Consider the following 13,947-nt stretch of genomic DNA (forward strand, 5'->3'; position numbering starts at 1 on the left):
GATAAGTTGCAAATATGTACATGTACATGAGTCAAAATAAACAAATAAGAGGGAGCCTTCATAAAGGTTGCTTAGGAGAAGTCTCAGCAGTCGGTAGAGCCCCAGAAAGGGAAGGCCCCGGAGAGGGATCATTCGAAGCCTCAGTACTGGACAGAACCCTAGAAGGAGGAGGCATCGGAGGTTGATCATTTGGAGCTTCATTATGCGGTACAGCCCTAGAAGACGAAGGCAATAAATGCCTTTGGAACAAACCCACAAACCTCTGATGATCATATAAAATCTGACCATCAGATTCCTTCATTTGGTCAAGCTTTCTCTTCATGTTTGTAGCATAGTCATGTGCGAGCCGGTGCAACTGTTTATTCTCATGCTTGAGCCCTCTAACCTCATGTTTGAGACTCATCACTTCAGCCGCCAATGATTCAACTTGGTGGATTCGAGCAAATAGGCGTTGGGTCATATTAGACACAGAACCTGCACATTGAACACTGAGAGCCAGAGAATCTTTAACAGCCAGCTCATCAGACTGTTTGGAAAGTAGTCTGTTATCTTTGGGAGTGAGAAGGTTCTTGGCCATCACCAGCAATCATATCATTCTTCATCACGGAATCCCCAACGGTAAGAGGACCAGTAGGAGATAAGAAGGATGAGCGCCATATGTTGTCTGGAGAAGGCGTGGCTGCCTCTTCAACAAGGTTCAAGTCAAAACGACGGTCGGATGGGCCAGACATTTTCAAAGGTGTTGAAAAGAGAAGAGGTCGGACAAATCAAGATCTTAGAAATGCAAGAAAGGAGCTTCTACTGGTGGAGATTCAAGTGTGCTTTGGAACTTAATGTCAACCTCTATAAAAATCTGCACTCGACAGAGCTTCAGAAATCGAAGAGGCGCCTGCTCAGAAATCGAAAAGGTGTTTGCTTTCTCAAAAGCTGGGCTGCTCAGAGACCACGAGGGCTGATCTTAGAAATTGAAGAGGCGTTTGCTTTCTCAAAAGCTGGGTTACTCAAAGACCACGAAGGCCGATCGCAGAAATTGAAGAGGCGCTTGCTTTCTTAAAAGCTGGGCTGCTCAGAGACCACGAGGGCTGATCTCAGAAATCGAAGAGGCACCTGCTTTTTCAGCCTTGTCAACACCTGTCACATCCACACTCAACTTTGCAGAAATTATGGGCATTCTGTCGAAGATTTTTGGTGAAGTAGAAAGCACGTGAATGTTACTGTTCAACATCAACTTTCCACACGCAACATCAGCTCACGGGTACCATAGATAACTTTGCCAAAGATCTCTAACAAAATTTAGAGACGTGAAGCTTGCAGCTCCCATTACATCGCTATGACTAAGAAGGGTAAAAGAATAGCAAAGAAACAGCACTAACAAAGTTTAGACACATAAATTTTGAAGGTCTAGCTACCATATTATTACCCACAAAGGTAGAAGAATAGGACCACTGCTGGATAATTGGAAAGTCCCTGTGTGTCAACCTCTGTGCTCCATGGCAAGGTAGACTAGCAAACAGGCCCAACCTTTACTCACATTCGAGAAAACACTCCTAACAAGATTGCTTGCTTCAAGATCGAAGAGGCATCGTCTTCTAAATCTCGAGAGCCAGACTCCTAACATGATTACTTTCTCAAAAATCGAAAAGACACCGCTCTCCGAATCTTGAGAGCCAGACTCCTAGCAGGATTGCTTTCTCAAAAATCGAACAGGCACTGTTCTTCGAATCTCAAGATATAGATCCCCGACAGGATTGCTTGTTCGAAAACCGAAGAGGCACCGCTTTCTCAACTTCAAAAACCAGATTTCCTTGGATAAAGTTTGTCTGTAATCTTCACACCGCTTTCTCAACTTCGAGAGCCAGATTTCCTTGGATAAAGCTTGTCTGTAATCTTCACACTCAACATCAGCTTTCCAGATATCACATACCACTTTTTCAAAGTGCTCTGACAGAGTTAAAACACGTGAAGCTGGCAGCTCTCACTACCGTGCTTTGACCAAGCAGGGTAAAGGAATAATATTACTACTTGTTGTTAGGGAAACTCCTATATATGTCGACCTCCATCCTCAACGGACAGGCAGACCTGCAAAAATGCTCAACCCTTCCTCATATCTGAGAGGGCACTCCCAACGAAGCTTCTCGAAATACTCAGCTTTCTCTCCCCCCGAGAATACCTATGCAAACAAGCTACACTAGAGCAAAAATATCACATATCATCAGGGTTAAAAGCAAAAGTATCCCATATCATGCTTTTTCCCTGTCTTTTCCTTTGGCCTTATTCTTACCTGCAAGACAAGGAGAAAAAGAGCAATCAGTCAGCACTTGGAATCAAGCTTCCAGTCAGGAACTGACTGCCTGGAACCCCTTACCTGATTACTTACCTGGCATTGCTCTCAAGTACTCATCTTCAATATCTTATGCTTCCAGAGAAGATACCACATCTGCCTGAGGAACAGATAGGGCAAGTGAGAAGGATACAAGAAAGCATGCGGAGACAAACGTAACAGAACACGTGCCGATACATCCACTACTTTGTCAACAGCAAAAGTATCCCATATCAGCAGTGTCAAACGTACTCTAGATTTGATGGACTTGTTTTGACCCTCAAATTCTTCAGTCGGCCTTATACTCTGGAGGAAACCAGAAAACCTTCCAGTCCAGTTCAAGAATAAGCTTGTGGAAAGTTACTTCTTCAAAAGCAAAAGTATCTCATATCACCTCTTCTCATTTTCTTCTCTTTATCCTTCATGCTGCCTGCAAGATAGAGAGAATAAGAACAATCAGCCGGAACTCGAAATCAAACTTCTGATCTGGGACTGATTGCTTGGAGCTCTGATTGCTTACCTTGTCTGTCACCTCTTTCAGCAGATCCCCTAACTCGGCGACTTGGGGGACTCCTACTATATGATTTGTATCGCGCTTGACCAAGCCTGAAACTACAAGTAAGCTTCAAGTGAAATTGATACATTACCTTGTGCATCTCCACCAGTTAAAGATACCACCCCTGGATGGAGGAAGAGTACTTCCAGAGAAGATGCCACATCTACCTATGAGACAGATAAGGCAAGTGAAGACGATACCACACTTCGGTACTTAGAAGTTTCGTGATTACGAGATCATTTTCCCACAATATTTCCTAATGTCATTTGTACTAAATCATTCACTGGTACTCACTAAATGAGAGCTTGAACCTATGTACTGTGTAAACCCTTCACAATTAATGAGAACTCCTCTACTCCGTGGACGTAGCCAATCTAGGTGAACCACGTACATTTTGTGTTTGCTTTCCCGTTTCTATCAATTTACATACTTATCCACACTAATGACCGGAGCAATCTAGCGAAGATCACAAACTTAATAATTTATGTTGTACCAAAGTCCTCACTGCTTTTGTGCATCAACAATCCTTAAATCCTTACATTTTTGCGTTGGTAATGAATGAGTTAACAGAACATATTTAAGATGATATTTCTTGGTGTATGCTTTTCGCAAACGATATAGTGTTGATAGATGAAACTCAGGAAGGAGTAAATGCGAAGCTTAACCCTTGGAGAGAAGTGTTGGAATCTAAAGGTCTTCGCCTAAGCCGATGAAAGACAGAATATATGAAGTGCAAGTTCAGTGCAAACGGAGGCCAAAATGAGTTAGGGGTGAGGATCGGAGATCAGGAAATACCAAAGAGCGACCGTTTTCGCTACCTAAGATCTATCTTACAAAAGAACGGAAAATTTGATGGAGATCTCAATCATAGAATACAAGCTGGATGGATGAAGTGAAAGAGTGCATCCGGCGTGTTGTGTGACCGTAGTAGGCCACTGAAGCTCAAGGGAAAATTTTATAGGACGGCAATAAGGCCGGCGATGCTGTATGGCACAGAATGTTGGGCGGTTAAGCATCAACACATAGGTGTAGCGGAGATGAGGATGCTTCGTTGGACGTGTGAGTACACGAGAAAGGATAAAATTAGGAATGCGGATATCCGAGGTAAAGTAGGAGTAGCCAAAATTGAAGGAAAGATGAGAGAAAATCGGTTACGGTGGTTTGGACATGTACAAAGAAGGCCTACTGACGCTCCGATTCGAAGATGTGACTATGGGACAAAGGTTTAGGGCCGAAAGGGTAAAGGAAGACCTAGGAAAACTTTGGAAGAGACCCTAAGAAAAGACTTAGAGTACTTGGATCTAACGGAGGACATGACACAAAACCGAGCGCAATGGCGTTCTAGGATTCATATAGCCGACCCCACTTAGTGAGAAAAGACTTTGTTGTTGTTTTATATTCTCCTATGGATTGGCAGGTGCATCACCAAGACACATCAAACGAAAAAACAATTTGAAGCAGAATAATTTCATTGAATTTCCGTGTGGTGTAAGTTGAAATGATCCCTGATGCTGAAAATGTTTGTGTGTGTTTGGTTGCCTCACAACTGGTTCGTATCAAATGGAGACGACGTCATTGATGGTATACTACGACAACAGAAGTGCTACCAAAGGAGTGTTGGGAAGACAAGGCATGACAATGAAGCAGAATATGAATATGGGCATGATGGATAGGGGTAGAGTACCTTATAGTGATATATTGGCCGTATGCTCCTGCTATAGAAAGATTCTGCAATCAAATACCGACGGACTGCCCCTAATAAGATGCCAATATTAACCTCATCCTCCTAATTGTCTTATCATCACTTCTTCCACTCAAAGAATTCCTAAAGTGATCCTACAACAACCAAAAAGTATAACACAATTTCAACTTTAGTTTTTCGTTTTCACTTGTGCCAGAAATGGGGAGAAAGTAGAAGGGAGAAATGAGGAATGAAGAGGATGACGGGAGGTGGCGGGAGAAATGAACGAGATACAAGAAAGCGAAAACATGAAAGTCAAAACGAAAAGCCACAAGACACATGGGAATTCTAAATGACATGAGAACTATAGATTCCGGGCAATACAGAAACCCTATTACGTGATAGCAAGACTTATAAGTGATAGCAAGTGCTCCTCGTCCATAAACCTTATTATGGATTCCAGGCAATACACCATGAGATACTCTTTCATTGACATTTGCAAGTGTTCCTTGTCCGTAAACCCTACTATGTGATAGCAAGACTTAAATAAGTATTTATGACTATCGAGTCTGCAACGAAATGCCAAACTAAAGAGCACAAGAAGCGACTAAAATGCAACAATTTCCTATGATCAGTGTCTCAAGTGCGCAATCTTGTGTCTTCTCCATAATCATGAATATATGCATATTATGTATGAAAAAGAACCAAACTACCAAGTAACAAACCATTATTCAAACATTCACCACAATCTTCATATGTCATATTGAAACATTTCTGTAGTGAAAAATAGTTATTCAACCCATACAAAACCCAAGCAAAGAAAACAATATATCAGACCAACAAATGTATCATCCTCGCCTATCTTTGCCCATATCAAATGCCAAGGAAACATAACAGCACGGGGCACATATCGAAAACAACTATGTGTTTGCAAAACTTAGTTATGAAGTAATTATGGAGAGTTGTCAAAGGCATTTACAACAAGGATAGCAAAATGAACCTCGAGTTCTCCATCTACTCTATCAGCTGCAGCTCACTCGTGCATATGTATACTCGCTGCTTCACCCAGTTCCTCTACCAAATTCCTTAATGCTGTGACCACTGAATACTCTTGATATCAATCCCTTCTTTCACCATCTCATAAAGCGGGCTCAACTCCCTCAACTTCTTCACCTGCTGCACCGTCAGCTGAACCGCCCGGTCAATCTCCTCCTCCGTTGTGAACCGCCCAATCCCAAACCGAATAGAAGTATGAGCCATGTCCTCATCCACCCCCAAAGCCCTCAACACGTATGAGGGCTCCAAACTCGCACTGGTACAGGCACTCCCACTCGACACCGCCACTTCCTTCAACCCCATCAACAAGCTCTCCCCTTCCACATAAGCAAACGAAAGATTCAAATTCCCAGGGTAACGTCTCTCCTCGCTACCATTCACCACAACCATATCAAGCTTCTCCCTGATTCCCTTCAACATTCGATCCTGCAACGCTCTTACCCTCTTCTCATCATACTCCATTTCCTTCTTCGCAATTTCGCAGGCCGCACCAAACCCTACCACCAATGGAGTCGGAACAGTTCCGCTCCGAATCCCTCTCTCCTGTCCACCTCCATTCATTTGGGGCTCCACCCGAATTCTTGGCCTCCTCCTCATGTATAAAGCTCCGACCCCCTTGGGCCCGTAAACCTTGTGCCCCGAAAGGGACATCAAGCTCACATTCCATTTGTCCACATCAATTGGGATCTTCCCAAGCGCCTGAGCCGCGTCCGTATGGAATGGAATTTTGAACTCCTTGCAAATTTCCCCAATTTCCTCCATCGGCTGAATAACCCCAATCTCGTTGTTCACCGCCATGACCGATACGAGGCCTGTATCGGGCCGAATCGAGGAGCGGAGCTCGTCGAGGTCGATAAGCCCGTCGGACTTCACCGGAAGGTAGGTCACATCGTATCCCTCCTGCTGGAGATGGCGGCAGGAATCCAGAACGCACTTGTGCTCCGTCTGGGTGGTGATGACGTGGCGCTTCTTGTCCTTGTAGAAGTGCATGACGCCCTTGACCGAGATGTTGTTGCACTCGGTGGCGCCGGAGGTAAAGACGATTTCTTTGGGGGAGGCGCCGATTAAGTCGGCGACCTGGGCGCGGGCGGTCTCGACGGCGGAGTCCGACTCCCAGCCGTACATGTGGGTCCGGGAGTGGGGGTTTCCGTACCGGGTGAGGTAGTAAGGAAGCATGGCGTCGACGACCCTGGGGTCCACCGGCGACGTGGCCTGCATGTCCAGGTACAGAGGCCGGCCAGAAATTTTGACCCCTTTCATTGAAACTCCATCCGGGTCGTCGTAGGTTTCGGCGACGGCGGCGGCGGTGGAGAGGGTGCGGACGAAGTCGGAGGCGGGTTTTGTGGTTAGGGTTTGGCGGCGGAGAGCGGAAGCAAGTAGCTTCGATGCCATTTTTTTTTTTTGGGCGGTCGTCGCTTGCGTCGTTTTGGTGGGGTTGTGATGAAGGCGCAAAGGGAAAAGGGATTGCCTTAAAGGTCACCGACATATTCGATCTGGAGAGGGACACGTGGCGAGTTGAGAACCCAGTATGTGCTAAGTGCTAATGGGGACGGCGTCGTTTTGGGAAAAGCAAATAGGCATTCCAGATCCGAATCTAAGAAGCAGCATTGGAGGGCAGAGGAGTGAGCAGAAAAAGCTTTTTTCCGGGAGGAGCTCTTGCGATCTTGCATTTTGTTGGAGTTCCAACTGCGTGCATTTCTACAGGAGAGAATACCTACTGCTACTCCCTGCAATTCAGCATTTTGGGTAATTTACCCGCCACTCCAGAAAGAAGACAAGTTTTTAACCGTTCATCCTTGCCAGAATCCAACCGCTTCCAACTCCCTCTGGTATCTCTGTCTCTCTCTCTCTCTCTCTCGATTGGCATTCTGAGATTTGGTCTTCTGATTTAGAAACTCGAAACGTGATGAGATCTGATTGTAATTTTGTCAATGTCTTGGCTGTGGAATGGGAAAAAGATTGTTGATTTGGTTAGATGATGATCAAACCCAAGTGGGATTTCTCTCGAAATTAACAATGTTGATAGCTTTTCATCTCAAAATCAATAGGGACTTGACATTACTGGGTTCTTGTCTAGTTGAATTCAAGGTTGCTGGTTTCGGTTCGATCCGTAGAGTTTGATTCATCATTCACACAGTAACTGCTGTGCAAACACATTTTTGCTGTCATAAGTTGATAAGTAGATGAGTTTAAGTGAATGTTTTCTTGTACCAAATTTCCATTTTATCAAACTACCTGTTTGCATCTTATGATTGGTGACACTGGGAAGATTTCAATTTTTGTTTGCCCGTATTTGAAAAGTTGAATTTTACGCAGGTTTTGTAAAGAAAACATACTGGTTGTAGCCTGATAGAGATTCGGTATGTTCAAGCTATCTCCTCGCAGGAACTCCAGATCTAAAGGGTTCAAGGTCAAGCATGCTCTGCAGCTCTTTCTTTTGCTGGGTGTCTGCGTCTGGCTGGCTTACCAAGTCAAGCAGTCTCATGGCAAGAAAGCGGAGTTCAAGGAAAGCATAAAGGATGGCAGCAACCAAATCTTGAAGTTAGGAAGAAAGGACCTAAAGCCTGTTGTGGATGAAATTGTTGATAGCAATGCAGGGCAGAAGGAGGAGGAAGAAGAAGATAACAGGAATGGAGAAGAGCGAAACAAGCCTGAAGAGATTGATAGCGTAGGAAGAGGCACTGGAGATGATGAGGTAAATGAAAATGGTGAAAATAAAATTGAAGAGAGAACAAATGATCCCGAAGATTCTATACAAGGAGAGAAAGCAAGTGAAACGAGCAAGGAGATTACTAGTGAGGAGAATGTGAATGAAAATGAAGAGAGCAAAGAGGATGAAACTGGAAACGGAAAGGATGAAGACAATAAAGCCAAGGAGAGTGAGGAAAGCAATGAGAAGGAGACTGAAGGGACCAAAGAGAAAGAAAGTGAAGAGAAGGAGAATGTACAGACCGTAGAGAAAGAAAGTGAAGAGAAGGAGAACGGAGAGACCAAAGAGACAGAAAGTGAATGGAAGGAGAATGTAGAGACTACAGAGAAAGTAAATGAAGAGAAGGAGAACGGAGAGACCAAGGAAACAGAAATTGAACAGAAGGAGAATGCAGAGAACAAGGAGCAAAAAAATGAACAGAAGGAGAATGACGAGACCAAAGAGAAAGAAATTGAACAGAAGGAGAATGAAGAGACCAAAGAGGACAGAAGTGATGAGAAAGGAACATCGGAGGAGACTCAAGGGGTGGATAATAAAGAGGGGGATCAACGCAATGATACAGATGATAAAGAAAAGGAGGCCGAAGAGAAGGAAGGTGATAAGATTGAGAAGCTGCTTTTAACTGATGATCGAGTTCGAGATGGAGGTGAAACTGATGAGGGGGCAAGAGAAGAGCCTTACAAGGCTGATGATGCCTCCAGTGCTATGTCCCATGAAATTCAGAATGCAACACAAGATAATGAACAAGGCGGTTCAGAAAATTCTAAAGAAGAAAAGCAGTTTGGAGACAAAGAAAATAATACAAATAGCACTGAAGTGGTTGATGTTGATCAAAACAAGTCGGTCTCAAATGTGGAAGTGACTGAAAAGATTGAACTGAATGATAATGAAAAGGCCAAGGAAACTGAAGCGGGTGGTGGTGAGAGTAATCACTTGGAATCGGACAATGGTTCCATGCGTTATTCAACCGATCAGCAGCAAGTAGACACCAAGACAGATGACTCTACACTGAATAGTTCAACCAATCAGCAGCAAGGGGACACAAAGATGAATGACTCTACACCACAAAATTCTACAGATCAGCAGCAAGTGGGCCCTAAGAAAGATGACTCTACACAGCAAAATGTTGTATTAGAGCAAACCAAGAGATCTGATGTAGCTACCAACAGCGAGCAACAAGACTCTAGCACAACAGCTTCCACTATAACTCAGAATGGAGATGCAACAAATGGAGTAACACTAGATACTTCTAGTAATGCAGAATCTGTTGTGTCGGATAGTCAGACTGTCGACTCCAGTACACCTACGGAAACTGATAAAACTTCTGCACCTTCAACCATGAGCATTGTGCAGACTCAAAATCTCAGCAGTGACATGGAGGTAGAAGGAAAACAGGAAAATATACTCTCTCAAAAAACAAACGAGAATGAAGATGCTGGCCAAAAGCAACAAGTTGATTCTTCATTCCAACAAGAGAAAGATGCACCCTCAAACACAGATAACAACTCTGATGCTAGCCAGAATGAAAATGGCGGCGCTGTTCCAAACAACACAAATGAAAATGCCAATACAGATGCAGGCCAAAAGGAAGAATCAGTTGACTCGTCGAATTCTTCAGTATCCCAAGACAAAGAAGAATCTTCAAACACCAATACTAATGTTGAGGCTGGACAGAATGAGAATGAGAATGTTATTCGAAGCAACACCAATGACAATGTCAATGCAGATGCAGGCCAAAAGGAGAATGAAGGTGCTGTCGGAGAAGGATCTGGTAATGCCCAGAAAGAGAACGAAGATTCTTTGAACTTGAATGACAATACTAATGAGAGACAGAATGTGACACTGGATTCGACAAATTCTTCAATCCCCGAAGAAGAGAAAGAGGCTCGTATAGACCTGGATACTTTGCCGGAAAGCAAAACTGAAACTAATAACAATGATGAAACGGCGGCTGAGTAAAACATTTTAATAAGTTCACCATTCGTTGCGCAACCATTTATGTCATTTTGATTTCATATATTTTTTTTTGTGAGGTGATTACTGATTGTGCATAACTGTAACGTTCATTGATCACTTTACCACTCTACCACTCTACCTCCCTGTGATTATAGTTCTAAGTATATTATCAATCTTGTGGGTAATATTTTGACAAGTTGTAAGATTCAAGTTTTCTGCAATTGCATAATTCATATGATCCACTCTTTGATGCTGTATTTCCTCTCACTCTTCTAGAGAAATTTTTTAGGTGCGGACATCCAGACCATATGACCATCTTCGGACACGCAAAACCTTACCCCTTGTATTTTGGTCCAACCTGCGCATGGTGTTTGGTGCCCTGCGTCGGAAAACAAGAATCTCTTCTTTTCTCATCTATCTTTTGCCAAAGGAATGCTAAGTTAGGGAAAGGAGAGGTTCTTGGGTACAACACCTGAATTGGAGGTGGTGTGAGAGGAGGGTGGGACCCAAGTGGCCCAGGGAATAGTGCCCTCGATTTGTCGAGCCCACCATTTTCCAAACTTTGGTTCCACCCCTCTCTCACAAAACACACACTCATGGTGTCCGACGGAAAATCTCTCATGGGGCAGACGAAAGTTTTGTGTCTAGATCCGTAAGAATGAGGTGGTCCGGTAGATGGACTTCAGAATTTCTCTAGGGAAAGGACTTGAGATTATTGCTTCGGCAGAACACAAAACTTCGAGTGTTACTGCTAAACGACGTATTATATATAACCAGCTATCCATCTGTTATCGGGCACTTGTTCACCACAAACCTCATGTGATTCTGAGTTTTCACTTGCATCCTGAAATTCTCATTTTAATGTTTCAGTCGATAAATTTCTCAGAAAAAGCTGTGTCGAACATATTGAGGGACCGAAAATATCACCATATTCGGGAAAAAATAGACATATAGATTGAAGATCAGGAAGCTGGAAAGAGAAACAAACCAACATCTCATCATCTTATTTATGTGCGTCAATGGTTTCAGACAAACATAACTAAAAACTGAACAACTAACCACAAAGTCTTGATCCCGATTTCATAAAGAAAAATACACGCACGTATTCACATCCAAATAAACCCAAAGATGACTAATGCATCCGTCTGACATGAACATGAACGAGAGTCATTCCAAATGGTCCCTTCTTGAAATGTCACAAATGCCAGCCTAGTGGTCGTGCTTTCTTTCGAAAAGGCCATCCGGACCTGAACACCGAAGAAAATGCTCAGATATTCGAGCAAAACTTCTTGAAGAGAAAGAGAATAAACAGACGAAACTTTGTGAACAAGTAGAAACAGAAAACAATAATGCCTCAACATCTCATTATCTCCAAATTCACCGAGGAAAAGTTGGCAAATTAGAAAGCTGTTTCAGAGCACAAAAGCAATTGAAGTTTGTGTTCTTTTTTAATGAAAGTTAATTTGGAAAAACAAAATAGCGTACCTTTTTTTACCAATAAGCACGCATGTCTGTCTACGAACAAGAATGTACCAGCTTTAACAATGATTCAATTTCAGCTATTCTAAAATCCAGTCCTAGAATTGGTATCAACTTGGGAACAACATTTCACATACTTGGTAGATATTGGCCTCCCTTATTCCTTTTTTTTTTCCAAATTATCAAAAGACATCTAAGGTCGTGAAAACAATTCAAACATGCTCCTACTACTACCCGAACGACCTGTTCTTCACTAGACATACTGGTACTAACGAAAACCAAGATGAAAAACAATGGCTAAGGTGAATACAATGTTTTAGAATGTGATGCCAGATGCAGCAATCAAATGAAAGATATATTTAAAAGACACCACCAACAACAACAAAGCCTTATCCCACTAAGTGGGGTCGGCTATATGAAATCCCAGAACGCCACTGGGCTCGGTTTTGTGTTATGTCTTCTGTTAGATCCAAGCGGTCCAAGTCTAATGATTCGGCATAAGAACGGAGTGCCCGTTGTCGACTACCTGACACCCTCCCCCTCCTTTAAAAAAAAAACCAAATTATTTGATTTCCAATATAGAATCCATCTTTGGGGAGAAATATACTAAAAACATCAAATCAGACTTAATCACATGAGACCACAGTTCAAATCTAATCATTGTTTCTAGTAAAAAGAAAACAGTGAAATGCACATTAGGTCAACAAAAGATTATCATAAAATCAGTCTATAATGATGTTCAGAATCATATATCATACCCCATGGGAATTCCTTATTGCGGATATGCAAGTATGGGTATGGCTGCAAACATAAAGAACAGAAAACGTGGATCACTATCAACTGCAGAAGGTAAAGACATAATATCAAGGAATGCAAAGCGAAAAAATCGCTACGCTTAAGAAAGCTCACAGGAGGCGGTTCATAGTGAGGATGCGGCTTTGACAGGTTAACAAAAGTTAAAATAGTGCAGGCAGCAATGCCTAAGTAAGTTATCTTCTCCCACTTGTCCGCCTCACCTGAGTAAGTGAAGTAGAAAAACAGATCAATGCAATGTAAAACCACTAAAATAATCCGCGATGCCAATCGTATCGAGAACGAATTTTATACTCCAAACCCAGATGGATATCAATGCTTAAGGTGTCACCATAGCATTCTACATTATTCAAGCTTACCGGAAAGGCTTCAGACTCCGCCGAATTCCGGAATTAAATTCATCTTATATTTGGTCATTGCTTTTACAACAATATACACAAACCTATCAAACTATTGAACAAAGGGGAAGAAAATAATAAAAAAAAATATAGGAACTAAGGTAAAAACCCTAACATACACCCGCAGCTCCAAATGTTAAGAATGAGGATCCTCTCCAGATCCTGGAAATCCTCAAATCATGTACCTTCATCGTCGTGTCTCGCCAGTTCTATTCATATTTAATTTTAAATAAAAGTATTTAAAATGATATTTAACGTAACGATATACGATGAATACACGATTATCGAAAAAGTATCCTCACAAAAGTATACGGAGAGCATCCTCACTCAAATGTTAATTGGATTTTCTCGGATAAAAAATTCGTAATAAAACTAAGAAATAATAATTCCATCAGTAAGAAAAATTAAATAATCGCATATATTCGTGTGCGTGTGCGCGCGCGTCGGAGAGAGAAAGATAAGAAATTACGAGCATCGTTGTGTCCAGCAGAGGAGGAGAAGGAGCGCTTTAGAGGAGCAGCTGATCGAGAGCCGCCGCGCAGGGCGGTCTGAAGCCCAGCAGCTCGGACCATCGCCATCGCCATCTCTTAGCAAAGCTGTCTGTCAGTCGGTGGTGTTGTATTGTTTAAAGAATTTATGGCAAGCGAAAATGCGAAACCAGTTGTTGACAATTTTGTTGCAGGAATTGTGTAGGAGTCGGAAATTAGAAAGAGAAAAGCCCGTTTCTCTAAAGCCACTTTCTGTTTACACCCAACAAATTACAGGCCCATGGTTGCCTATTACAAATGCACGTTTATCCACATTTTTGGAAAATATTCACAACTCACATATTAAATAATATGTGATCACATATTAAACCCAATTCAACTAAGATTTACATGATCACATATGAAATAATATTCAAAACACTCACCTTTAAATGTGTAAATACTCAAGTAAATGTTACATCAAATACAACGAAGTTGAAGTCGTCTCGTA

The 13,947-nt window shown here is 42.5% G+C and overlaps 3 protein-coding genes and 1 long non-coding RNA gene across 5 annotated transcripts; 1 reads left to right on the forward strand and 3 right to left on the reverse strand.

Moving 5' to 3' along the window:
- Positions 1-1,229: 1,229 nt before the first annotated feature.
- On the reverse strand, positions 1,230-3,931 carry LOC126603254 (uncharacterized). Its single transcript, XR_007616210.1, has 2 exons — positions 2,841-3,931; positions 1,230-2,750 (listed from the first exon to the last, which is right to left on the reverse strand). It is a non-coding gene; the product is annotated as an uncharacterized LOC126603254 (long non-coding RNA).
- A 1,353-nt stretch (positions 3,932-5,284) lies between these two features.
- Positions 5,285-7,067, reverse strand: LOC126603242 (cysteine desulfurase, mitochondrial-like). The gene has a single exon (XM_050270019.1). It carries the CDS (start codon positions 7,003-7,005, stop codon positions 5,644-5,646), a length of 1,362 nt encoding a protein of 453 aa, XP_050125976.1. The 5' UTR covers positions 7,006-7,067; the 3' UTR covers positions 5,285-5,643.
- A 125-nt stretch (positions 7,068-7,192) lies between these two features.
- LOC126603239 (uncharacterized) lies at positions 7,193-10,536 on the forward strand. Its single transcript, XM_050270017.1, has 2 exons — positions 7,193-7,442; positions 7,930-10,536. The coding sequence occupies exon 2, from the start codon at positions 7,976-7,978 to the stop codon at positions 10,280-10,282; it is 2,307 nt and encodes a 768-aa protein (XP_050125974.1). The 5' UTR covers positions 7,193-7,442; positions 7,930-7,975; the 3' UTR covers positions 10,283-10,536.
- Positions 10,537-11,250: 714 nt separating this feature from the next.
- On the reverse strand, positions 11,251-13,647 carry LOC126603251 (cytochrome c oxidase subunit 6a, mitochondrial-like). Of its 2 annotated transcripts, none has more exons than XM_050270033.1 (4): positions 13,439-13,641; positions 12,668-12,774; positions 12,517-12,559; positions 11,251-11,526 (listed from the first exon to the last, which is right to left on the reverse strand). In XM_050270033.1, exons 1-4 carry the CDS (start codon positions 13,551-13,553, stop codon positions 11,489-11,491), a joined length of 303 nt encoding a protein of 100 aa, XP_050125990.1. In that variant the 5' UTR covers positions 13,554-13,641; the 3' UTR covers positions 11,251-11,488. The 2 variants fall into 2 exon arrangements, with proteins under 2 accessions (XP_050125990.1, XP_050125989.1); XM_050270032.1 differs by lacking the exon at positions 11,251-11,526 and adding an exon at positions 12,028-12,301 and having other exon boundaries at positions 13,439-13,647.
- Positions 13,648-13,947: the final 300 nt, after the last annotated feature.

Source organism: Malus sylvestris, chromosome 15, assembly GCF_916048215.2.
Source record: "Malus sylvestris chromosome 15, drMalSylv7.2, whole genome shotgun sequence".
Classification (NCBI taxonomy): Eukaryota; Viridiplantae; Streptophyta; class Magnoliopsida; order Rosales; family Rosaceae; genus Malus; species Malus sylvestris.

What these genes read in the sequence shown, in the direction of transcription:
- LOC126603242 (XM_050270019.1), bottom strand. Translation starts at nt 7,005, where the DNA reads ATGGCATCGAAGCTACTTGCTTCCGCTCTCCGCCGCCAAACCCTAACC.
- LOC126603251 (XM_050270032.1), bottom strand. Translation starts at nt 13,553, where the DNA reads ATGGCGATGGCGATGGTCCGAGCTGCTGGGCTTCAGACCGCCCTGCGC. An exon ending in CTCACTATGAACCGCCTCCT is followed by an intron (nt 12,560 to 12,667) that starts GTGAGCTTTCTT and finishes TTATGTTTGCAG; the next exon opens with CCATACCCATACTTGCATAT. An exon ending in CAATAAGGAATTCCCATGGG is followed by an intron (nt 12,302 to 12,516) that starts GTATGATATATG and finishes TTTTTTTTAAAG; the next exon opens with GAGGGGGAGGGTGTCAGGTA.
- LOC126603239 (XM_050270017.1), top strand. Translation starts at nt 7,976, where the DNA reads ATGTTCAAGCTATCTCCTCGCAGGAACTCCAGATCTAAAGGGTTCAAG.